This window comes from Micropterus dolomieu, linkage group LG21, assembly GCF_021292245.1.
Source record: "Micropterus dolomieu isolate WLL.071019.BEF.003 ecotype Adirondacks linkage group LG21, ASM2129224v1, whole genome shotgun sequence".
Classification (NCBI taxonomy): Eukaryota; Metazoa; Chordata; class Actinopteri; order Centrarchiformes; family Centrarchidae; genus Micropterus; species Micropterus dolomieu.
Window position 1 is genome coordinate 18,226,680 of NC_060170.1, and position 27,622 is coordinate 18,254,301.

Sequence of the window (27,622 nt, forward strand, 5' to 3'; positions counted from 1 at the left end):
AAAATAGAGTAAAGAAATTTGACCTTTGAACCCAACCACACAAAAGCAGTAATTCCCTATACATCAACAAAACAAATGGAGTGAGAATGTGCTGCTATCTCTGTGCTGTGTGTGTCATATGTAGTCTTCATTCAGTCTGTCTGGTTACTAGAGGTCGACCGATATGGTTTTTTTCACGCCGATGCCGATACCGATCTTTTGAAATCCGGGTCGGCCGATGGCCGATTAATGCTGCCGATTTATTTTGGCTGATATTTGCTTGGTTTTTAACCTCTATTTGCACTGAACTGAAGCACAGAAATCCGCGGTGATATTCGGTGCGGTAGATAACGGTCGTTAAGGTTCCAGTGCCGTATTAGCACCGGGTCTGTCTGTAGCTACCCGTTAGCAAAGCAAAGCCAAGCCAGTCTGTCACTAGCCTATTGGTCTCTTTTTTATTACTTATTTCTCTGCATTGAGTGACAACCCTCTCAAATATAAGACACACAAACAGAACAAATAAAAGTCTCAGATTCACTCTGTAATTGCAAAATTATTGCTTACTTATTGTGACATGATAGCAACTCTTCTGTGATAATGCAACTTCAACTACGATCTAAATTAGCCGAATGTCATGTGTCTTATTCAGGTTTTTTCTCGAAGTTGGCAGTAACATATCAAAAGTTTTTAATTAAATATAAAGGAGTAATAAGAATTGAATCCTTACCGTTAGCTCCTTAGGCACTGGATGAGGTCTGCTGCTCACTCGGCTGGACAATGACTCTAGCGGCAGCGCGCGTCAAACACGTGTTCCACGACAACACCAGGCTGCCCACAGATGCACCTACCTAATAATCGGCTTGATATACTTGGATATTGGCCGATGCCGATTATGTTAAAAAATGCCAAAAATCGGCCGATTAATCGTCCGACCGATTAATCGGTCGACCTCTACTGGTTACCCACCTGTCTAGTGTCTGACAGTCAAGTGTGATCGCTCATCTCTCCCCTCTATGTGTGTCTATGGGTGTGCTTCTGTCTTCCTCTCCACCCCTCTAACAGACATAGACGGCTTCACACCTTGCATATAGACACCGTTGATTCAGAGAACAGCAAGGAGAAAAACTGTGTGTGGAAACCATAAAACACTGGCGCTTTCCGAACATAAATCGGTAGCGAATGGTCTCTCATAAATCTAACAGGGTTCCACAAAGCACATTTTCAATTATTCCACGGTTGCTGGACTTGAGATTTAGTCTGCTGTTGATTAGAAATGTCTGGGACCAAATGGGAAGAGTAAATTGTCTCACTGTAGAGCCGTTGTGAACTGTTAAGATCGATTAATAACTAAAATTTGGTTTATAGCGGTAAACAGCACCGGTATTAATGGGTTTTAAAGGTACAATATGAAAGATTAGGCCAGAATTGCAGTTTAAAACATTAAAAAAATGAACTAACATGTTTTAAGAGAATGTGAAGAAGTAACCATTCTGACATCATGTCAAAGAAGTCTATGTATTGTGTGGCAGAGATATCTGCACAAATTAGCTTGCTAATGAGCTAGTTCCTGCCCGGCCTGTGATGTGTTGTAATACCACTTGTGCCTTGAGATGCGATTGTGAGTCACTGTAGTGTGCAGTCAGCCCTCAGTCCTACATGAGAGGATGGAGAAGAAAAGTTTGCCTCGAGGGCTTGTCAATCAATGCAGCTACATGAGATGTTCCAACTCTCGTTTCTCCGATTCCCTCTATACTTGTTTTGTCTCCTGCCACCACTTAAACATCCCTGTCTCTGACTTGGCAGAGTGTTTGTCTGGGGGGACACACAGGAGATGGAAGTGCTGCGAAGCACAGTCCGCTTTCTTTTGGCGCTCATGTTAACCAATTGGGCTGTTAAAACAGAGCTGGTGTATGTATAGCTGCAAACGAACCTGGCAAGAAAACACAGTGATAATCTACTATAAGCAATATAAATGATAATGTTATATATGATATAAATAATCTGATTCTGATGAGCTATGCGCCCCGTGCTTGCCAAACCCTTTGATATCTCTCTCCCTCTCCCAGCTCTTGTCCTGCAATTTCAATTCCGCTGACCCCAAGAGCACCATGAAATATCAAAATCTGCCCATCCTCTAACAGATCATAACTTTAAATAGTATCAAGTATCATCAGTATAGAAATTACACATTGTACCTTTTAAGAACACAGTATTCTACATGGTGCAAGGCAAATTTACATTCACGTGCACACATCACAACCGAAGGAACCACTAAATACTACTTTGCTTCATGCATTGACTTTATTGCATGTGTGGAGACGACAACCATGATTTCAATAATGGATATCAATGAATTATAGAATATCATTGCTACGGTATAATATAAATCACCCAATTTTCTTCTGCAAGGATAATGAGACTATTTGCTCTGACAGCAGTGATGCCACCAAGAAATGTGTGTGTGTCTGCTGAAGTTGTGATGTAGTGACATGAATGATAATGCAGCTCTGCTTAAACAGCTACTTTGAGATTCATGCATAATAGGTTTAATTTAATGTTGATTTATCTGCTTCCACCTTTGTGCGCCTAGAATCATCTGCTCAGGGTGGTTTTGGCAAGTGGAGAGGATGAAATAATTGTTTTAACAGGTTTAGAAACCCAGGTTGCATTTAGACTGAGGGACAGACCTGTTTTTCCATTTCCAAGGTGCATTTCTAAGATTGCTTTTCTGGCATTTCTACTTGCATACAGTGGCAAGAATGATAGGAAAGAGAGAGAGAAGGAGTGAGATGACAAGTTGAAAGGAAGATTTTAGACACCACAATATCACAAGTTTCCAGGATGCACCTGACATACTTCACTTAACAAGGTCTGAAAAAAAGTTATGAACACAAACAGCCTATGCAAACTCTAATGGATTCAGAAATAATTGCTTGACTTAATTTTTTAACAAGGACACAGTACACAGCCTTTTTTAATTGAGTACTACATGTGTAGCCTAAAGAAAGGTTATTAAAAATTGCCTATTTATAAAAAGAAATTAATGGCACATCTCAATCAATTAACCTCACCCAAAACACACTCCAGAACCTGACACAAATCATCTTATTTTGGGAAAAGAAAGCTCTGCAATTACATCGGAACTTAAATTAATCAATTTCAAATGTAGTTTTATTGCATGTTCCCTGCAAGCACTAAAACCAGACTGTGTCAAACAGCTGTGTCAGTTTCAGCCTAGGTCTTTAAAGGTTTTGTATGTCACCTCTTTTTCATGTCAAGTTCTAATAATACATAGTGCTTTTTGACCCTTGTCATCCACCTATCAACCAAATGCTTCTATTCTGCAGGGCATTCGCTGTGCTGCAGTCTGACAAATGATATCAAACAGGATTTTCTAATGTTGAACATTTTAAAAGTGTCTTTCTTACATTCTCTGGTTATTAATTTGTTTTTGAAAATATTTTGAAAATTTTAAATTAAGTTCTCATTGATATTCATACTTCAAATTCCTAGTATAAAATAATGCACGTCTCCTAATGTAAGATCAATAAAATAAATATCTAATTTAAATTAAATTGTATTTGGATTTAAATTTTTTAGGTGTGTTTAAGTTCTTGGGATCCCTTTATGGCTGTCTGAACACTTTGTTTCAGGTGATTTGTCAAATTGTTTCTGCCATGGTGCCTTTTTTATGGCAGTGCAGGTAAAATATGGGCATTATCTATGACAAGCCTACTTATTGGTGACAATAAAGTAATAGATGATGTATTGCAATACCCATTAAAAACCTTTTATCTCTGATACTAAAGCAATTACCATCTCTCTGAAAATAAATGTATCATCAGGATTCAGTGCATGCTCAGTCATAAATCTGGTGATATGCTGTCAATATTGACCCTGTCTGCTCTCTCGGTGCGCTGGTTAAGGCTGGCAAAGGAACCAAGACACCAGGTCAGAGGTTTTTGAAGCTATTCATTTAACTTGCAGCTCATCTTGGCAGTGTGCGGGCAAGCTATGACGATCATGTTGCACACTAAATTGCTTGTCTGCTGGACCAGATTTATTTCTCTATAGCCAGGTAGGCCCAAGTTCTTCAGGGGTTAAGCACTTAATTGGTATCAAGGGCAAACAATGTCAGGACATTGTGGAGGGACACTGACAGGACCAGGGAAAATTCGGTAGAATAAGGATGATGCACTTCTCAGTTTCGGTCAAAGGGCAGAAACTTAGACTGCAACTTATAACTATGCCAGAACAACTAGGTTAATTTATTAGATTAAATCCAGATTGATTAGTTTAAGTTAAAAAATACTAATAAGTTGTTCAAAATACTTGTAGTATGAATCAGTATGAACGATTCTGGCCATTGTTTGTGTTAACTAATAGAATATCACCACACTGAAGTGTGTCAAAGTGAGTTCCATAAATGTTGGTGAGCTTCCCCTTGACACATTGCAAAAGCTGGTGCCCATTAGCCTCTTGAATAAAATTTTGTTTAGCCAACCCACTCCTCTCTGATGGTTGTTTGAATTACCGGTGCTTGAACTTTTAACCTGCAGAATGAGGCAACTCCAGTCTGCAGTCTGGTATATTAAATCTGAAAGTTCTTCATTTACACTTAATGTGTGCCACAATATTGTCGTGTTATTAAGGTATTTTAAATTAAAACATTAACCTTACCTTTACTGTCCATCATCTACGGGTCCATTTTCATTTGAATATTGAGGCTTTACCTGAGGCTTAGTGAATGTGTGTGCATTAAAGCATTAAGGGGCTGACAGACGTGTAGATATGTAACCTGTTGACTCCATCCTATTGTACGACATTTCATGGCAATTCTGGGAAGCAAATTCAAATGATTCAAATGATCTTGAGGTAGTGTAACATTGCAATTGTCGCCAGCCGGCTCCCTTTCATGGCAGACTCCACATTTACCATGTGCAACATAAATGGATTAACATTCTGTTATATTCTATTATACTTTACGCGGTAAATCCTTTTTATACATGTGCCATTATTAACAGATTTAACTTTAACGATAGCCAGTCACTACTACTGCTTCGTTCCGTCAGGTCATTGATCACTGGCATATCATTGTAGTCCCTGTCCGTATTCTGATACTACATCTGCACTGCTTTTAAATTTTTGTTTTACTAAATTTAATCTACAAGAGGCAGGAAGAGTGTCAGAAAATGAGATAACACAAAAGCACTTTGAAAATTACCAGATCATCGCAGCCTCCTGCCATGGTTGCTAGGCAACCAAACCCTGCTATTCAATTGTTGAATGTTCCGCGGTATCCAGCTGGTCCAGTTATTCCCTTATCGCAGGTACAGTGAATTGCCCTAGTGCATTGTGGGATACAATGCACCAGAGACTGAATCAAAGCAGTGGTTTCTGCTGTTGTTCGACCATCAGTCACAGTAAATGACTCAACTGTATTCTGTTACTGTGGCAATGCAATGTTGTGGTGTGGGTGTTGGTGTACACACACGACCAACCAGACATGCATGTGTGAATTGAATGAATGTATTTATGAGGGTGTTTTGTTGTTTTAAACCAGGCTAGAGGCCTAAGTGGATGTCCTCCATCTTCAGATGTTTCAGCCTCAGTCTTACACTGTACATTTGTGTCAAAACAAAACTAGCAACAATCTCAGTTTCAGTCATGAATTGGGTCCTTCAAGTTGTAGCTAATGTTTTTACTGCAGTGTTTGATCAGCAGTATAATGTTGTTGTTGTTTGCTTGCTGCTGGAATTATATTATCACAGCCTACATTTGTTATACTATTTTACATTTGTGTTGCTTGTGCGCTCAAGTAACTCAACATTACTCAAGCTACTGTTGGTAAATAATTATAAATCCACTAATTTTCCCCATCATTTCCTGCCTAAATAGGTTAATGAATTAGCCTTTTTGTGCTAAAGATGTGCAATGAATGTAATTTCTGTGTATATTTTACGGACATGTTGTCTAGGTAATCCTGTTTCTAACCTTTCTCTGGATCATCACCACAGTGTTGCAAAAGTGACCGATAACTTCAATTTAATAGGATATATATGGCTGTGAATCTAAATTGATTTGATGATAAGGATACAATTTCTTATTGGGCAATATAATAATGGCACTTGTTTTGTAATAGTATCTCTACAAAGGCAATACACTCAATAAAGTCAAAATTGTCCTCACTTTTTTGACTTGGAGTTGAAACCTCTCCGGGGCAAATGGTGGTAATTGGAGTCCTGGCTGGGCTATAACCATCATATTGCTGTAATATCAATGGACAGATCTGTGTAAAAGCCCTTGACATCTTTCCCACCCCAAAAGTGTGTGCGTATGGTTGTTTGTATGCGTGGACAAGGGAAAAACGTCATAATGACAGACAGCATTAATATACTTGCACATCAATTTAGTAGAGGCTCCAATTTAAAATCCTGATGACTGATACTAAAACTTGTGACGGACTGTATGGCTAAGGTTTAATAATCAACTGTAGGTCAATGTAGGAGTGTTTCAAGAGAGACAGATAAGGGGACAGATAATATAAATAAAAAGAAATGACAGTAGAAGGGGAAGACAGATTTGCTTAACATATGCACACCCTGAATGTTTGAAATGGCAAATTTGCATGTTATACGCTCTGACTGTAAGTTCAAAGTTCCCTGACGACTGCCTGTCATCTGAATCTGACGCACATTGCACGGAGGCTTAAGTGTGCTTTGAAATGTAAACATAATCATTTTTGAAAATGTGTATTTTTAGCTGCTATAATGTCGCCAGGGTTTGCATTGGCTGGCCGTCTCACATTTTCTGCAAACCATAAAGGCTGTCATAGGCAAGGCAAGCTTCCACTGAGAGGAAACAGATTGTTCATGTTGTCAGTATTCTGGGTTAGAGGATAGAGCCGGAGCTGAGCCCCAAAAGTGGTGGCAGAGCATGGCCAAGTGCCCACATACACAAACGCGCACACACACTGGGAGGAAGATGGAGAGGCTATAAATACACAGGGTAATGAGAGTGTGGTGTCGATGTCATCCTCATGCTCTGTCGCCTGCAGCCACACCACTTCTTTCTCCTGACTGTCGCATCTCAGTAAGCACTCGCATAAAACACACACAAGGGATTATAATCTCAGGAAGCTCCACAATTAGAGTATTGGCTACTGAAGCTATTACAATCTGTAATATCTCAGTTTTCCATTGTGTTATATCACTGTGTTTTATAATTGAAAATTGAAACTTGAAATTGACGATTCCGTATTCAAATACAAATGATCCATTTCAGTAAGATAATTTTTGTCAGTTACATAAAGATCCATGTGAGTAAAGTTTTTGCCCCACTAAGTTTGGGGATTTCGGTGCTCCCAAGACTTTGATCCAAAAAAACAAAAAATACTGCCAAACAACAACTTGCCAGATTATAGGAGATAATGAAGATAAATGACTCAGTTTAATGTCATACATTCGGATATCAATCATCATTAGAGGAAAACTTTTTACTGTTTTTTTTTGGTGAATCCAAACCAAGAGTGCAATGAGCATAGTAGCCTCTAGGAGCTGTTAGGTTACTAACTAACTTTAGTTTGAACTTATAGAATTATAATGTGCATACAATCTGAAGACACAAACACATGATCCTGTTTGTTTATTTGGTGATTTCAACGTAGGCCAGATGGTCAGTATGAGTGCAGTCAGCTCAGCTGAAGAGCATTGAGTCTGTTTGATACTGAAAGGTTGTCTGTGCATCTAAATTCTGGTCTGAAAGCACGCTGGTGTTTTCCCTTTATTGATCATAATTGATTTTAGTTCCATGTACTTAAAAAATGTGGTCAAACTGTAAATGTGCCACTGTTTGTTTTCATTTTGGTTGAGCAAACATTAGTGATAAGCATGGCATATTTGCAGCATTTAATAACCCTAGAGGACACATTTATGCAACACTAATGTTGGTGGTTTATTCTAGGAATCTGGTAGCATTGTGATCCAATCAGTTTGAGATTAACAAGATTTGACAAAGCTCCCAGCCTAAAAAAGCACAAACTCTCAACAAAAAAAATAAAACGCTTGTTGTGTCCCCAGAGGGCACTTTGATTCCCTCTATCCTCCTGCCAGCTCACTTCATGCTTTGCTCAGCTCTCATTGATGTGAAAATCGTTCTACAGATACAGGAATATCAATACGTGTGTCTATGCGTGTGCCTGTTTGCTTGCACACCTGCTCATTTGCGTGTGTGTATGTGTGTCCATGTGTTATTCTTGTGTGTTTTTATTATTGTATTTTAATGCTTCATCCATCCTCGTCCGTTGAACCTCCTGTCTGAACTGCATCTGGGCACCGGTGCAGCCGGGACACATGACCTAGATGAAAGGAACAAAAGCTTTTTTAGGTACACAGCACATTTAAATTGCATGAGCTTGCTATTGTGCTGTGACTTAGCTTTAGAAGCCTAATTGAAAATTGAGCCAAATACAGAGTTTTTTTGCATGTGTGTGAGAGACCAACAAACGGACATGGAGAAACCCATCCCTGAGGTGTGATTTGTTTTTTACTTTCTTTCATGTCGCTGGTTTTTGAGGAGCACGCTATTTGACGAAGAGTCAAAATCAGGGATTGATACTGTTAATTAAATTTGTGCATCTTAAGTCTTGAAATTCATGCCACAAAATATTTGTAGTGATTCCCTTGCCCCCACAGCCTGTTATTGTTTTTTGATTTGATGAGCTTGATGAAGTTGTCTGTGAAAATCATCATTCTCAAAAAAGACAGATCGAGTCCCCAGAAAGATGTGGGTGGATGTGTGGGACTGCTGCATCAATTCTCTTGCGCTACCAGTCTCATCTTGCATGGCCTTGTTTTCACCATGGAACAGATCAGAGGTTTACCATAACCCAACCTAGAGAACCAGAAAAGGAATCTAAAATCACTCTACAGTCCTGAGTGGCCCCTTGCTCACCACAGACCAAAACCTGTGTATCCATGACAACGCTAAGATGGGATCCGCTCTTAGCCGTTGACTCCTCTCAGTCAGCGCTGAGTGCTGAGGGAGGAAGTGGAGATAAGGAGAGATTCAATTTGCTTTGAACGGCTGCTTGCCCCTCCATGTAAATGGATTAAGTAGGTTACACTCTGCACAGGAGTGAAGTACAGAAACGTAGAAGGGAGGCTGAGAATTGTGTTGTCATGGTTAAATCACCTTTTGGTCCCCAAAGACGTGATGATAACCCTGGTGCTTGGTTGCGCTCTCGTCGTTTCAAGAGCTTTTCCCCCTTGAAGAATGTTGAGGAAGGAAGGAATTGCACCTCCTCCCCCTTGGACTCTCTTCTGTGTGATAAAGGAAAACCTGTTCTTTAAAGAGCGCCTACTGTTGATCCCCTCCCAGCTTAGTTTGATTCTTATGTTGATTTTAAATCTCAGGGAGCACTACGTCTAATAGCACAGCGTACTGTAAATATGAGCAAGACTTATGAATTTTAGGAGCTAGAGCAGGCTAAAATGAGCAGCAAGATTCAGTGGTGCCCACACATGCTGTACAGCATGTGTGAGTACCACTGAATCCACCACTGAATCTGAACACCTGTATGAGTGGAGGCTGTAAACTCAGTTTATAGCAGTTCCTAATGTTACCTAAGGAGGAGGGAGCAGGTGCATGCATTCAGGGATTTCTATCTCAGTCATGTTGACCCGACTCTGCTTAAATCAGTAGCCATTTCCATCTGTGTCTTGTTAGTCAGGCAGAAATAACCCTTTATGTACACTCTTCTGCTGCTTCTGGACACTTTCTACATAAAGGTGGTGCACTTCTGTCTCAGAGTCAGGAATATAATGTTTGGCAGGTATCTGAGACATATACCTTTCTTATTATGCTGCCATATTTAAATGCGAGAGTAATAAGGGTATATTTAGCTAATGTTGTAGCAGCTCCACTGAGATCCTAAGAGTTAGCTGAGCTGAAATGTAGACCTTGTAAAAGAGAGTTTGTGGACTAGACCTAAAAACAAAAATGGGTAGCTAAACATTGTATTCCACATAGGGGAGTTTTGAGTCCCTCCAACACCAAAACAATCTCCTCACCGCAGCACTACTCTCTATCGCCTTTGATCCCAGGATCAAGCTATGTTTCCTGGGCTTAGTGTTTTCCGATGATGCTCTTCTGTTTTCAGTCAGCAAAGCTGGCTTTGGGTACACAGACGACTCTCACTGGACTCAGTAGAGTTGCTAAAATAATAAAAGCACCGTCTCCCGCAAATATTTACCCTCTCATGACAGTGGCAATATCTGGAGAACAAGTGTCTGTTTGTGCGTCACCATCACTGTTGTTTTGAGCTGTATTTAGAATTAAATATGAAACAAATTTTAAAAAGTCTGCTCTACTCTTTTTTTACACAGCAGTGGCCTATTAAAAAAAAAAAAAAACAACCTAAAAATCAAAGTAATTAATTGAGATTAGTTTGAAGATTGGCAAAAAATCTGCTGGTCTTTATCAGCTAATCAGGCACCTCCTGGATAATCTGTTAAATTTCATAGTTGGGTTGGTAGAGGTTATTTCCCAGTTGCTCACATTAATCTAAAGGGTCGGGAGCCATTTTACAGGTGAAGGCGGAGCTCATCACTCTGTGTCTGTGTGTAGGTGGAGGAGGTAGTGGATGTTGGGACCTTCGCTGCAGAGGACATCCACATACCCAGCATCTATGTCCACAGGGTTGTCCAGGGAGCCGGCTTCGAGAAAAGGATTGAGGTACAAAACAAGGCCCTTCACAGCTTGCATGAACACTATATTGAAAAGCATGTTCCATTCAACAATTGCTTAAATTAAAAAAAATTATAAACCATTAATCTAGGGCTGAAACGATTCATCGATTAAATCGATTACTAAAAATCGACGCTTCGTTAAATCCATATAACTATGCAGCACACTGTTTCGCACTGACATTTATTACTGTCGTACAACGCGCTTACGCTGTGAACACGACTTGATTATAATGGCGCTGTTTGCAAAGTGGAGGTAGAGAGAAAAAATAGCAAGGGACAAAGAAGAAAGTGTCCAAAGTATGGGATTATTTCAAGCTAAAGAAAACAATAACTCTGTAATGTTACCTTCCGTCCGCCATAAAACGAAACTTATGTCGCCTTGGCAACAGCACGACAACATCTGATCAGAAAGCAGCCAGTGTTCTGCCAGCAGACCACAGACAATTTAACAGCAACTTTAGCATTTAACTGAAATCATGATTGTTTAATTGAAGGCTAGCCAAAGTAAACCGCAGACCTCAGCTGAAAATGTATACACATGCGTTTGTTGTTCTCCTTTTTGGGCCGTGAGTTGTAACCTCACAGTCATTCGTTAACTGGGTGTCTGGGAGCTGCACCTTTTTAACTCACCTCCAGCTCTCTCTGTAGCACTGCCGCCGCCAAGCAAAAGTACTTCTTAAACGACGCATCGATGAATCGTTGAAATAATCTATAGAACCTTCGAATACTAAAATCATCGTTAGCTGCAGCCCTAGATTAATCCTATAATAATAAAGTGTAAACCCTGTCTCGCTAAGCCATTGTAGCAGGGTTTAACATTTCCACCACTGTGTAGAAACACGGATACTAGCTCTTATCCATTTGTGTTCTTGAACTCGGCCAGAAAAAACCTTTTAAGATGCCGTTTCCCTGTTTCTCATACATCTCTGTATGGTTCCAGAAACGTACAGTAAGGAGAAGCCAAGAAGCAAAGCCCAAACCAAAGAAGGACTCGGATATTGTTCGGGAAAGGATTATTCGCAGAGCTGCTCTGGAGTTTGAAGATGGGATGTACGGTATCCTTTAAAAACAATACAAGCAGTGAGCAAATTACGAAATCAAAATGTGCTCTAGGCTCCTGCTTTTAATTACCAGAAGTAAAAACCAACCAGGTGTTGGCCAGTAACTACCAGGAAGTCCCTTGTCTTTCTTTCTTTTCAACACACATAATGAATTATTGTAGCCTTTGTACCAGTTGATTATTATACACATACCTTTTTTTTCTTTTCAGCATTTTGCCTTTACATGTTATTGTGATGGCGTTTGTCCTTCCTCATGAAAGCAGCCTTCACTTTTGAGTGGCTGATCTGTGATTAACCACTCAGTGATTTTGGGACTTATAATTCAGCATGACACATTCGGTATCTTGGAAATGTTAAGACTTTAATTAAATTCTGTGGGTTTGAGCATTGTCCACACAACATGACTGTTAACGATGAGTCCACCAAAATGTCTAAGCTGGTTGAAAAGGAGACTCTGTGGTGTATGGTAGTTTCTGTTAAAGCAGCCTTCAACAGAATGCTGTTCTCATTTCCATTGCATGATTACAATGGTAGTAGTTAGCATCTTTAACAAAGAGCCAATCAGCCAACCTTGGTATTGGTATCCCCATGCTGGCCAGCAACTTTATAAAACCAGACATCACTGTACACCTCCAAAGTGAAAATGGAATTTTGGGCCTGGTAAGATGCCTACAGAGACTTTTCTTTCCCTCTTTTAGTGCTTTGGCTCTCAACTAAACAAACTAACGAGCAGTACATTTTCTGATGGTCGTTTTAAGAAGCAGTAAATGGTTTTAAACTGCATTATACTCTCGGCGTGTAACAAGACGAATAGCCATTTATTTGAGTGGTATCATTCATAGTTGGGGCCCTCATTTGAAATGTACTGGATTTGTTATTTAACAGATTGTGGCAGTTTGACACTTTTCTCTTCTATTTTTCTTTCTCACGATCGTTATTTGCTGAGCCTTCAACAAAAGCTGCTGCCGCTGCTATGGAATGACTTTCCAATCAGTGGTGTTGACAGCAGAATGTAGACGCATGCTAATACCTTGTTTCTCGAAGTTTCTTTTAACTATGAGTGCCAAGAGCTCCGCTCCTCTCCTCTACCTTCATGTCCTTTCCCCTCCCTTCTTCTCCTCTCCATTCAAAAGGATTGCTCCCTTTGTTGAACACTGAGAAAATCAATGTCTCATCTAATCAGAAAAATGTGATTGTGTCTGTCTCTTGAAAGATCATGGCCGGTCAGGCTGAGTGACATGTGGTAGTGGATCTGTGACTGCCTGCATGTGTGCACATTCTTGTTTATCGTCATTTCTCTCTGTATAGGGCCCGTACCCCACAGAGGATGCCGTGGATGCAGACCTGATTAACGCTGGTGAGGTTTATCCCAATCAGTACTTCCCAATGATAAATGTATGAACAGTATATGTAAAAAAAAATAAAAATAAAACAAAGCTGTGGAAACATTGGTCTAACTAAATTACGGAATGGAAGATGAGAGCTTTTTAGCTAAAATGTGACTTACTGTATTTTCTTTTCTGATTCCCTGCATTATATACACACACACTAAGATGAATGCTTAATGCATTTTATTTAGATTAATTCATCTTTTTTTTTAATAGAATTTATTTTATTCATTTGTTTTTTGTCATTTTATTTATCTTTCTTGTGATTATGTTCATCAGTGTTGCTTTTAGACATGTTGTTAAAAAGTTTAATATATGATAATATAGGATACAATAGGATACAATATTTTGCCAAAAAGTGAAACATGTCCCCTTTCTGTTCCGCAGGGAAGGAGACTGTCACTGTGCTCCCTGGGGCTGCCTATTTCTCCAGTGATGAGTCATTTGCCATGATCCGAGGGTAAGGCCACAACACTTTGAAAACTTATTTGCTGACTGAAAGTTAGATATGACTGACATTTCTGGATTTACATGAAGACAGCTTTTTAATACTAGAAAATGATTTTCACAATCCTGTGAGTCACTTCCATGACCTTCTTGGTGCAGTTTATGCAAAAAATAAAACAACAAACACACTAATGTCATTTTCTCAGCACGATTTCCCTTAATTCAATCGTTTTTCACCTGACCAATAGCCAGCTGTAACCATTAACAGGATTTGACCCCTGGGCATAACCACGGTTTGTAACACTGGATATTAACAAACAGCTACTGTCACCAGTACAAGTAGACAGTAGCCTTGCCAATATTCCCAAGGTCCCGGATTGTTATTGATTCACCATCTGTCTGAAATTGCCCACCCGCACACCCTGGAGCATCAGTTCTGTTTGTCCACCCAGTGGAAATCCAATAGTGCTCATAAATAGCGCTGTCCAGTCACACTGGCGGAGACCAAGCGGAACCATGCTGACTGTGTATGTGCGTGTGTGTCTGTTGTTGTGTGATCACAGTTAAGTCTTCAGACTTGCTGAGAAAGAATAACACAACATATGGTGGATTGTGAACCATGTTGCCTCAAATACCATACCAGCTACTTTTGACATGTACTTCTTTATCACAAAATATCACTTCGTAGTCTTTGTATGTGTTTGTGTGTGGCCTCACACCTGCTATGTGTTGCTACATGCAATGGAGTAACAATGAGGAATTAAGATACTTAGGATTTCACTTCAGGCAGCAGGGCCATAGCTCGGTAGGAGGATTGGTTGTTTGCAGTTGTATAGATTTAAATCCTGAAAGGCACTTGAGATACCTCCTTGTTTAGCAGAACTCTTTTCTGAAAGAGAAGATTAATAGAGGAATAACATAACTAACTTGCCCATAGAATTAGACTTAAATTTATTCTGCTAATACAGCACATTTGCATGTAACAGGCATTTAATGTGGTAGCTAGAGCAGATAAGACCTCCACATCAACCAGAGAGTAAATATGCAAAATTATATAATTATATTTTAGAAACAAAGCTGTAGTAAGAAGATATAGTAGTAAGTAGTATTGTAGTAGAGATCGGAAGATGGTTATTATTGTGAAAGCATATTTTTATTGTGAGAATCTCAAGTAGCATCAAGTGTTTGCGTTTGTAATGTGCATCTGGGGTAAATGTAGCAATACTATATGCATTGTTTTGATGAGTGGAGTTGATGCGTTGAACTGATTCTGAAGTTGACAGCTGTCTTCCTCGGTTGTGTCCTTCTCTTTAGGGGTCACATCAACCTGACAATGTTGGGAGCCATGCAAGTATCAAAACATGGAGACCTAGCCAACTGGATGATCCCAGTAAGTTTGGTATTGATTGCACACATCTATTACCTTTTTATTTTAAATTCATGCTTTCTGAAAGGGGGAAGGGGGGCAACACAGAAACATCAGTACAATAGACATGCTCCAAATGTTGCCTTGTGAAGTTTGTGTCAGAGGCGTTCATTCTCTGGTGATATAAGGCTTGTGGTGCTGTTCTGTTGGTTTGCATGATATTTTAATAGTTTACATGTTCTACATCTTTATTTTACAACTGCTTACAGTCACATGTCGCTTGCTTGACATGAGGCTTTGAAATCGACCCTACAAAAGGGAATCTGTGAAAATTAGTTTTCATTGTCCATTAATCTGCTGATTATTTTCTCCATTAATCATTGTGTCTACAACACAAAATAGTTGTCTTCAATCTTGCCACAATTTCCTACAACCAAAAGTGGCATCTTCAGATTGCTCGTTTTGTCCGACCATCAGTCCAAAACTCAAAGATATTCAGTTTCATATCATATATAATTAATTATCAATATAGTTGCAGATTCATTTTCTGTTGATCAACTCCATAGTGCTGTTGTTTTGGCTCTAATCTGAATACCTGGATGACTAATTCACCTTTACCTCATTGTTAAAATTTTAAGTTAAAAAGATCTTAAAGTTTATTCATTGTTGTGGGTAAAAATATTTGTTTTTATTTCTTGTTGTGTATTATTTATATTTAGTCAGTTTAGACTTTAATGTGTTATCTCTTTTTTTATCGCATGCACCATCGCCTTCAGTATTTTTCAAAAACAAACATCTTTTAGTTAAAACAGATTCACAAAGGTGCGGCCTTGGTTGTTGTTATTCAAGAGCACTGGGATATGTTGATGTATCATGTGCCAGACGATTGAGGAGGTAGCGGGTGTTAGTGAGGGCTACTGCATAATGGGTGGCCAACATTATTGCCAGATGTTCATGATCAGGTCAATTGGTCTTTAGACCCCAGTGGCCAAAGTCCTCCTCAGCGATTACAAAGTTCGAGAACCCATTAAAATCCTACTCACAATATGGGAGGGTTAAACCAGAATGCCCCCCTAGCCCTAGCTGTTTTCTGTTTGACTGAAGTGTACATGCAAGGATGGCAGTGCATCATTTTATAGATCCATCTCCTCTACACACTATATATATATATATATATATATATATATATATATATATATATATATTTTTTTTTTTTTTTTTTGCGCTTCTCCTTACCTCTCCAGTTGTACTTGTTTGTCCATTTTAATTGCTAATTAATCTGTGCTTGATTAAACACAATATACGAGTATTGAAGGTCTGCAGTAGAGCTGTTATTCAAAAGCAAGGAAGCAGGTTTATCTTGTTTGGCCATTCTAGTGTTAGACAGTTTGAACAGCGAAATAATGCAGCAGCACAGGCACACATACCACTGTCCTCACCTACGCTTCAATCTTCATTGTACCCTCTTTTGAAAGGATGGATGAAGAGAATTACATTTCCCACCTTCTGTGCTAATGAAAATTATTCACTATCTAAAGATGGGTACATAGCGTGAAATTGGAAATGTTGTACGTAGGAGTTGGGGATGCAGTTCTCTCAGCGTGATTATGTTGAGTTTGAACGCTTTTAATATGCAAAATGCAGATGAACATTTTCCAGATGAGGGCTTTGAAATGCTTTTACATATCCTCTCAGTCTGAAACATCTGGAAAACCAATAGATAGATATAAAGGGGTAATTAAAGTATGATATTTTGGATTTGGATATTTTATCATTTAGCTGCTGGAGTGAACTGCTAGAGGGGTCTTGCACCCAGCAGTTCACTCGAGATGCAGACACTGATGTTTCCTGTCAAATGTACCTCAGATATCTATGAGGCACACACACTTTTTAAAATATTTTACTTTAATTTACATGGAGTTTTTTGGCTGTAAATGTAATGCAATGCTTACTGAGCAGCATAGTTTTCATTTGTGCGTTCTGAGCAGAATAAACAGATATTGTCAATGAAGTAACACTGAACATATTCAAGTTGACCAGAGCAATAAAAATGTATCATGTTAACTCAAACACAGCTATTTATTTTATAAAACAGAATTCAATTTAATAGTCGTTGACTTGAAAAAGAGAAAACAATTTCTACATCCGACATATATTACAAACCCCTGGAGGTTCAGTATAACTGCAGTTTGTGCTGCAATAGCTCGAGCTACTGACTATTAAAATGCAGTTACTCGCTCAAGTGCTCATGATAAGGCCTAATGGTAGCTTTAATGAAGGAGCTGCTTAAGAGCATTGTGGATTTTTTTTTCTTTGCTTACCTGCTGTATCACAAACAGGACATGGTTGCCAGCTTATCATGAATTAACCATTTCCTATTAGGTAGTTGTAGTAGCACAGACCTCTCAGTGTCTGTGTAAATGTTTATACGCTTAGTTTTTCTTCTATATTTATCACCAGTGGTTTACTGGCAAGTTGGCATACTTTAACAAACCTAGTGGGCCGCCACATCAGCCATAAAGTTTTTACCGGTCTATTTACCATGTAGTGCTGCTGTTTGTTTCATTTTATAAAATTATATTCTGTCCTATTGATACACATTTTCTTATCTTATTTGGCTTGTTTGAAAATATGTATTGTACCTGAGTAAAATACAATACCATACAATAAAAATATCATCGTACCTGAGTAAAATAAATTAGTCCATATGTAGGAAATGTTAGTAAGTAAGAATTACTAATGTTTTATTTTATGAAAGATAATAAAATTATTTTTTTAAATAAAAGGTTTTTTTTGCATAATTTAGGATTGCAGTAAATGTAATAATTACATTACCACTATTGGATTTTAAAGATCACTAGTCTTTGTTGGGAATGAAAATGTTGGTTGTAATGTCTAGCAATAGATTGAACTGCATTCATGTGTTATGTTTTCTAGTTACTTTGAACACCGTGTCCATTGTCTTCCTGTCAGTCCCTCTGATTCTTGTCATTAGTTGTCTGGGTAACAAAGGCTTGCGGTGGTCTGTCGCTATGTTATTAAATAGAGAGCCATTTGTATCAGACTTGTCAGAGAATTTGTGGGGGAGAGAAAGGAAGCCAGTTGGTAGGTGGGAACTCTTGGATTGTGAAGGGGGTCATTTTCTGTGGTGTTTCTGCCACTGACTGGAAAGTGAACACTTGCACAACAAATGAGGAAATTGTATTCTGTTGTCATGGCAACACAAAAGATGCAAGCAGCCCTAGTAAGAGAAATACAGTGCTAGTCAAAGTATGCCTCCCAAAATGCCTTTCTCAGGCATCAGTGTAGGGGTGACCTAACTACTGATTTTAAATGGCCCATGGTGAATTTATTAAAATAAACTAGAAAATTGCCTAAGCTTCATTCATGTACTGTACATGGCACATCCTACTTTAAACACTAGATGTCGTTGCACTTCTTAGTTTGAACACTAGAGGAGCTGCCATTTTGAACAACTACTTGACCTACAATCACAGTCTGAAATTAACACCGGGGTAAAATTGTTGGGCCATCCCCCTCTTTGGCGGACTGTGAAAATGACGCACACCAACTTTTATATTGAAACTCAAAAAGAGTATTTTGTGTTTGCTTGCTGGGATCCAGAAGAGGAGATTTGAACTGAGATAAGGGCCCATTCATTGGTGGTTAAACTGTGGGATTTATATTAAGGCACTCACTGTATAATACACTGGTGACCTTCATGTTCTTGTGTGCTTTGTGTTTCTTGTCGCCTGTCGACCTCTTTGAAATACCTGCTGGTACCTGATAAAGTATAAAAAGACCACCATTTTTGTATGTGCCGGAAATCACAGAATGAAAGGATTTTACTGTAGGTTCATTGCTGATCCATGCTTGCCTTTATAAAATGCCGAATAAGCCTTACATAAATAGCCTTGGTTGTGTGACATTGTTGGCTCACTGAGAAAACCTAATTGGTTGGGTTGGACTGCCTGTGTCATTGTCTCTGCTCTCACATGTTATGATAGGCGTCATCTCAGCAGAGCTTTAAGTTAAGACTTCTTGTGTTATCTCTGGCTCTGCACCACTGATAATGCCTCCTGCAGTTCTCTACATTATCTCTCACTTCTAAAGCCATTATATGAATGGATGTTCCATCGCTTACATCTACTGTAATGCCTATTTAATTTGCATATGGGTAGCCTACTGTATATCTGCCTTTGGCAAGGATTAATTTCAAAGAGATTAGTTCAGTAAGCTAGTAAAAAAATAAAATGGATGTTTCCAGAGGAAAAAGTAACATCTATGGGAACTAGTGTAAGGAGATTTTCTCATTACGGACTCTAATCATGAAGTCATGAAATAAATAACTACAAAGTTAACATAGAAGTGCCTTTGAATTACCATGCTTAATGTATTGTGCGCATTTGAATAGAAGTCTTTTGTAATAGATTATACAACAGTACAACAGTTTGTATGAATATGTTTGTGTGATTTTATTTGAGCAGTAGAACAATAGTTGTCACTGCTTAGAACAGAGATGTTTCACAACGTATTTTCATGTCTTTATGTGTTTCTGCTAATGAATTGTGTCTAGATACACACTTTCAGGTGTGCCAGTGCCCCCATGCTGCTGAGATTACAGCAGTCAACTGGACACAAATGGGGAGGAAATTTAAAACCTGTGGGGCTTCTGTCACACCAGCAAGGTTAATTTCATCAAAGCTGTGTTAATTAAGTTACCCATGCTCTTTTTGGTGACTTAAGCAGAGGATAGTTCTTTCCTTAGCAATATATTAGTTCACTTTAAGTGCCTTCCTGTAGGTTCTGCTGATAAAAAGACAGCTGCCATGGCAACCTCCATATTCAACAGAAACGATCGATTAGGCAAACTAGCGTTCTCTTAATCTGGGATGCCTCCAATATTAAGACTTCCACAGTTGCAGGTGAGCAGGTTGACACAAACTTAGCAACCAAGCCTAGTCAGACAAAAATAATCTAAGAGATTGCCAACGAAAAGTTTGATATATCATATTCATGATTGTATGAAATCACAAGATGTAATAGGTCATTAGCTTCGTCACACAGTTGCAGATGGAGCAGTTTAGATCAAAGCAGGCTCAGTTAACCACATGCAAAGCTGTAAATCAGAGGAAAGCAAATGCCAATCCTCCCAGCAATTTAGGTCACTGACAATGCTTAGTGAGCAACAGAGCCCATGCCAGCCTGTAAAGCTGATGATACACGGAGCAACTTTTAGAGCAATTGTGCTGGGCAATGTTGCTGTCAATGGTAATGAGTAAAGATTACTACCGTAATCCCCTTCCCCCACCACTCCGCCACCCTCCCTGCACCACCGCTATCCGTTCAAAACATAGTCGGACTTGCCACCAGCAATATTGCTCCAAAAGTTGCCCCGTGTATCATCAGCTTAAGTCTCCTCAGCAATGTTACTTTATTATAGTGTCTTCTACATAACAAGGTCATAAATGCTAGTGAGACATTAGCCAATATATATGCGCACGTGCGCACACACACACACGCACGCACACTGGATTGTTGTTCCTGTATGCTTGGCTGCTGTCACTGCGATGCAACACAGGCACTGAAGCAGCATCAGTTCCTTTCCTAGCTAGCATTCATTCAAAATAATTGGCCTACAACAATTCCAGTCACTCGATGCCTGCCTATTCACTTGCCATAAACCCCCACAGCAAAACATTTTTACTGTTGGGGTTTTGTAATTTCACGCATATGTTCATTATTGATTTTGACTATTTTATTGATCATAATCAACCGGTAATTTAACACGGATGCTTAATTTAAAAAAGTAAAAATACAGACACCCTCTTTAATTAACAGCAGCCTAGTTAGGTGTAGTGCATAAGCAGGTATCTGGCTCACACAGCTGTAAATCCAAACTTGCAACTATCAGGTCAGAGAGTGAAAAGGAACTCTGTTTCCTTTTGGAGTATCTTAAGAGACACTGTATGTTGAATGAAAACAGGAAGGAAAATGGGTGTTTTAGAAATAACATAGATTATGGTGGTTTATGTAAGGATGCTATGTGAGCTGTTACAATAGGCCACTTTCAATTGGTGTTCTATATGATACAGTGAAGTATATGAAATTAATGCAGCCTCTCCCATATCCTCAGTCTATACTATTCCCTACTTCCTCTACTCAACCTCCCCTCTCCCATCCCTCTTTCCGCTCTCTGTTGATATCTTCTCCACCCAGCTGGCATCCCTGGAGGCAGACAGTATCCTTATGATGCACCACATTTGGCATATATATCCTCTGGTTATCGAGCAGAGAGAAAAGCAGGCTCTTCATATGATTGATGAGCAAATGGGATTTTAATTCAGTTACTCAGCCGTCACCCTGTGGCCATATCTGCATGTCAGCCTTCCCTATTTGGAAACCTTCCTTATTGGGAACAATGAGGGACTAGAAGACAGTTTTTCACTCAGATGGCAGTTCTGTTGCTGTGATGATCTTTCAAATTGCTTAAGTACTTTTCTTTGCTCCTTTTCTAACATAAAACCCACTATGACTTCTCATTGTGACTCACTGAATTGCAACTAGACAAAGCTATACTGCACAGGGTATCTACATAGGAGCATTTAGCACCTAGTTTACTGATATTATCTAAGCAGCTTGTTTAAAAGACAAAGAAAAACCACCATTGGCTATTGAAGAGATGCCTCTTGAAGTTTTCTTCAGTGCAGATGCTTTGCTGCTTGCTCTCTGCTCTTCTGACATTTCTTTGCAATTGTCATTGTTTTTTTTCTGTCTTAATAAGAGATAGTGGTCCCTTGATAACATAGACTATATAAAACATTGATGTAGTGGATGTGTTGTCGCTCAAGGGTTTCTTAAGAGCTGTTATGCAGCTCAATGTGGGAGGTTCAGGCCGTCATCGTCTTGGCAGTCCCTGACTCCTGCTTATCCAAAAATTGTTAGAGATGAAGCCTGGTTACTGAAACCACCTAGCAGCTGGCCCCCTGTGACGGCACCCACCTGTCACTCAAAGCAACCTGCCTTTAATTTTCATTACTTTAAGCCAATGCAATTACTTTCCCGGGTGAGTTATATAGAAATTCACCCCTGTACAGTTGTCATGAATGGGAAATTAGCTATGGAGACTAAAACTGTTTTTTTTGTAGCAGGCTGTAAGCATATTTATTTCTGCTATAAAGTTGGATATTTTAACACGGGGGTTCCATGGAGATTGACTCGCTTTTGGAGACGCCTCAAGTGGCCATTTGAGGAACTGCGGTTTTTGGCCCCAGATGTTGCAACTTGCTTGATACTGTTGGCTAAGATAATGTTTTTTTTTTTACTTTTCATTATCTAGTAAGTATTGTTGTCTGCTATCAACACAAGCCTTTAAGCTTTTCCGCAATTTCCCCACTGTGGGACAAATAAAGGTTTTCTTATCTTTAGCAGTTACTACTAGACCTGGTAGTTAATATAGGCTAACACCCAGCTATCTTCTCTAAAGATATGGCTGTGAAAGCTTTCTGATTTGTAGAGAAGGCCCACCACAGCACCACTCTTACTCTTTATAATGGTACTAAATTCATCGTAACACTGAATACTGAACACCCACTGTTGCTGCATCTTAGTGCGACCTTTAATTCCTTTGACCATTAAATACACACTGAAAATGCTGCTGCTTGAATAGTAACCATAACCATGAATTTTAGCACATGTACACGTAAAGTTTTGGTTCACACAATTACAAAAAGCATATTTTTTCACTCATTCCATTGGTTTCTATTCTTGCAAGAAGCTTTGGTATAATTTACTCAAGTTCTGTCTGTGACATTTCTGCCAGTGCCCAAATACAAAGGTGGAGAATGTAATTTAGTTGATGGTGCTCACAGCATAGAAATATTACATTTAAAAAATTTAACAGCAACTTTGCTTTTCAGAAACAGACTTGCTGCTACTCTGTATTATCCACTGAACACGCTGCTAACAGTTTATTTATTTATTTATTTATTTATTTATTTTTTGGAGCTACTTTCTACAAAAACTACTTTCTACCAGAGCAACGGTCCCTATTAAAAGTTGCATTGAGTTTCGCAATGCAGTGGATTATTATAATGGCCACTGTGTATGTTCACCTTCTTTCTTTCTTCTAAATACATGTTTTAGATTTATTAAACTTGAATAGTTTATAACCTGTTTGGTCAATTTTGCATTTATCTCAGTGTTTTGAAACTGGCTGGCTGTGTCACTGCCTCCCCTAGTTAATGAAGTTTAAAAGTAAAATGTTATAGTAACCCATAATACAATTGCTGAAAATCCTTTCTAATCTGTTCCTCCTGTTCTGTCTGTCTGTGAAGTTTTCAGAGTCTTACTAGTGCAGGGATAAAATTAGGCTTTACCAAACACATAGCATTAGACGATGTCCTTGCATTGATGACAAAGAGTCACAGAGCAACTTTTAAACGTTTATTTATATTTAATGAAGGAGGAGTAGATTTTTGGAGATACATTACTTATTTGTTGTTTATCAATCTGTATGGTACTTTTAAGGCCATAGTTAATGGCAGTTTTGGATTGGATTTTGGTAAATTGTAAGGTGTTTCTGTTGTTTTGTCCACCCTTGAAAAAATGGAATAACTGAAACTTTTTATCTTCCATTCTTAGGGTAAGATGGTGAAGGGAATGGGAGGAGCCATGGATTTGGTGGCTAGCGCTGGAACCAAAGTGGTAGTCACCATGGAGCACTCAGCTAAGGTATGTATACATGTGTATGTGAGTGTGTGTGAGCATGAGCTTTTACCATGCTTTTCCCAACCAGCATTGCCTTTAGAAATTACCGTGTTGAATTGGCAATTTTCTTTTCCCATGCTAGTACTTTCACCAGCATACCTTGTATCAGCTTGAAACGATAATGAGTGTCAGTGTTATAACTGATTAAGGATAATTTTGTTAATGGATTGCTTAATGCCTCTTTACCAGAGAGTGCCAGCTCACCCTGATGAGATTCTGTGCACAAACCATCTCCTGTTTGTTCATCTTTAGCTAATTTGAATACAAGTCTAGAATTGAGTGTATTGGGAACAGCTGATTAGTAATACTGGTGCTGCACACAGAGATGAACAACCCCACAGGGCTTCTGACAATAGGACTAGGCTATCGAACTAAATTGGTTTACTTTTGGAAAGTCCAGACCAATGATGCAAGGGCATCGTAACATTCTACATTCATAGACACATGCTGTTTTTTGCTAATGGGAGACTGTCTGGCGCCCAGCTAGAGTCCAGATGGTGCAGCAGGTGAGCATAAATTTACTGCCCTGAAGCCAGTTTTCATTCATGATGGGAAAGGGGGCAAATGAGTGATGTATGATGTGTGCTTCTGAGGTAGCATCAGAGCCCTGAAAGTATTAACACAGTGACTGACTGTGTGATATGTGGCACCTTTTTATGTGGATGTCCAGTCAGTGTAAATGGTAAATATAGTCCATAGGAACAATAAATTCCTCAATGCGAACTACAGTCGCAGGACAAAGTATGTGAACCCTTTGGAATTACCTGGATTTCTGCATGAATTGGCCATAATATGTGATCTGATCTTCATCTAAGACAGCAGTAGACAAACACAGTCTGCTTCAACTAATACCACACAAACAATTATGTGGTAACAGGTTTTTATTGAACACACCGTGTAAATATTCATAGTGCAGGGTGGGAAAAGTATGTGAACCCTTGGATTTAATCACTGATTGACTCTCCTTTTACAGTAATAACCTCAACTAAACATTTTCTGTAGTTGCAGATCAGACCTGAACAACGTGAGGAATCGCTCTTCACAAAACTGTTTCAGTTCAGCAATATATGGAAGCGTATAGGGGACTAATTTCATATTATCATGCAAAGTTGAAAATGAAAATGTAATCCCACAATAACATTATCATTTTCCACATGTGTTATTTAAATTAAAATGCAATCGTCCAATTTTCATTTTCATTATCACATACTTGTGTGTGCATTCTTGGACCATATTAAAATGAAAATTGAAACAGCATTTGACATTTAATTTTCAAAGGCTTAACATGTTCTAAAGTTGACTTTATTCAAATGCAGTTAGCAAAACAGCGCCCCCAGTCTATTGCATTTACATGTCCTCATGGTCTTTTTAGGTCAAAATTAAAATGCCATTTTCTAACTATGTGAAAATGAAAATGAAAACAGAATTTGTTCTTGACAGACTCTCACTCTCTTGATGTCATGCCACAGCATCTCTATTGGGTTGAAGTTGAGACTTTGACTGGGCCATATCAGAAGGTGTATTTACTTCTGTGCTTTGGGTCGTCGTTCTGTTAAGCTTGAATTGGCGAACAGATGGCCTTACATTCTCTGCAAAATTTTGTGATAAACTTAATTAAAAAATTAATTTTACCGTCGATGATGGCTACCCTTCCAAGACCCTGAGGCAGCGAAGCAGCCCCAAAGCATGATTCCCCCTCCACCATACTTCACATTTGGGATGAGGTTTTGATCTAGGTGTTTCCAAACAACTCAACTTTGGTTTCATCTGTCCACAGAATATTTTTCCAGTAGTGCTGTGGTCAGTACACAAAATAATTTGTTGCATCAGTGCAAACTGCATTTACCATCAACACTAGTTGGACATCCACATAAAATGTGCCAAATTGTCACTTTAAGTCATTCTTTTAACCAGCAATCTCTTTTAGGGAGGGAAAAACAAGATTTTGGACAAATGCAGCCTTCCTTTGACAGGGAAGCAGTGTGTGGATCGGATCATCACAGAAAAGGTGGGTTTATCTCTTTGTTCAATGTGAACACACACACACACACAGAGAGAGAGAGGGAGGGAGAGAGAGAGAGAAAAAATATGTCTTCATCATCTGTAATTTAATTGATTTAAATAGAAGTGGATGAATGAATGCATGAGTGGATGGATTAGCCATTAGTCATAAACTGACTTATGGGTGCCTCATAGATAGTGCCAATGAGTAAGCTATGGCTGGGCCATACCCCTGGCCTGTAAAAGACCTTTGGGGGTATGTAAGGATTTTGTACAAGTGGTTTATTTAGTATTATATTTTAATAAGAGAGAGATATTTTTGGGACATATTGTGCATATAAGTGAATGCCTTTGACTTTGAAGTTAAATCAACATTGTTCATAAACAAAACATCAGTGTTTTAGTAACCCACTACACTAAACTAAATACACGTGCAATTTTAGCCTATTTAGGTGTTAAAGGCAGGAGTGGACTGGGGCAAAAATTGGCTTGGGAATTTGTCTGTGAGGCCAATCTCTGGACAAAGCATTTGTCGCGGGCTCTGGGTCCTAGACCTTTATTTCTGCATTCTTGAGGATTTTAGGCAAGTACAGTACAACATAAAATGAGCCATACATTTTCAAAACTAGAACTACACCTGTCTAGCTCTCAAGTAGAATAACCACCTAAGCTGAGCCCTTGAGTACAATAAATAGCCTACATTTAATAGTAGAAGCTGTCTAAGGCCTTAGGCCTTTGTTAAAAATAATCCACATTTGTCAAACAACATACCTTTAATAATATACTAGTCCTAGTAGTACTAGTCAGGGGGCGCCTTTGCCATTAGGCAAGTTAGGCAGCAGTCGTAGTAACAGAATCGTTTCAACTAAACAGTGGCTACAGCAGGTTGAGAATTACGGGACCACATTTATCAAATCAGTAGTTTTTGTTTCATTAACCCAGAAACAGATCTGACTTGTGGTTAGTCTCTAAGATAATCAAACAAAAAACAGTAAACCATATTAATGATGTCTCGTTAATATCTAGTTGATAGGCTACCTGTGAGACCGTTAGCTACCTCATTTGCGACTGATGTAACGGTAGAAGTAGCAGCAGCACCAAAGCAAGTCAATTACAAGTTTATAATGTTTAGGCACTTTGCTGCACCTGCATAGAGCGACTTCTTTTTTTTCCTTAAATTTTTCAGCACCACATTTGTTTTTTTATCCATGATTTTTGAAGCACAAATTACCAAGCTAGGAGTTAGGTCCCGCACCACCCCCGTCTGGGCCAGTAACTACACACAATGGGCTAGTCGATCAATGCACATACCAATTGATTAGTTTTAATTGCAGATTTTTGTCTCTTCTTTAATTGTTCCTGGCACTCCTGATGGCCTTGGTTAAATACATAATGGTTGAGCCTATAATAATAATAATAATAATCCTTATTTGTAGAGCACTTTTCAAAAACAAGTTACAAAGTGCTTTAACAAGTGTAAAGAATAATACAAAAAAAAAAAGATAAGAGCATGAAAATTTAATATAAAATTAGTAAAATACAATAAAATAAAAGGGATAAAATAAAGTCAAATAAGATTGGGAAAAGCTCTCCTATAAAAGTATGTTTTAAGAAGGGACTTAAAAGAGTTCACTGACTCAGCCGACCTGATTTCCTCGGGCAGGCTGTTCCAGAGCCTCGGGGCCCTGACAGCAAACGCTCTGTCCCCTTTAGTTTTCAGTCGAGACTCTGGAACAGACAACAGACCTCTGCCCGAGGATCTCAAGGTACGTGCTGGTGCGTATGGGACTAAAAGTTCAGAAATATAACAAGGCGAGAGGCCATGAAGAGCTTTAAAAGTGATCAATAGAATTTTAAAGTCAA

The 27,622-nt window shown here is 38.9% G+C and overlaps 1 protein-coding gene across 1 annotated transcript in view; it reads left to right on the plus strand.

Moving 5' to 3' along the window:
- oxct1a (3-oxoacid CoA transferase 1a) overlaps positions 1-27,622 on the plus strand; it is a 53,514-nt gene that overhangs the window by 13,292 nt on the left and 12,600 nt on the right. Inside the window, exons 8-15 of the mRNA XM_046034933.1 lie at positions 10,606-10,713; positions 11,668-11,782; positions 12,354-12,448; positions 13,097-13,145; positions 13,564-13,636; positions 14,938-15,013; positions 23,633-23,722; positions 25,686-25,766. Of these exons, the coding sequence (XP_045890889.1) occupies positions 10,606-10,713; positions 11,668-11,782; positions 12,354-12,448; positions 13,097-13,145; positions 13,564-13,636; positions 14,938-15,013; positions 23,633-23,722; positions 25,686-25,766 (687 nt within the window). The remainder of the gene's footprint in view (positions 1-10,605; positions 10,714-11,667; positions 11,783-12,353; positions 12,449-13,096; positions 13,146-13,563; positions 13,637-14,937; positions 15,014-23,632; positions 23,723-25,685; positions 25,767-27,622) is intronic.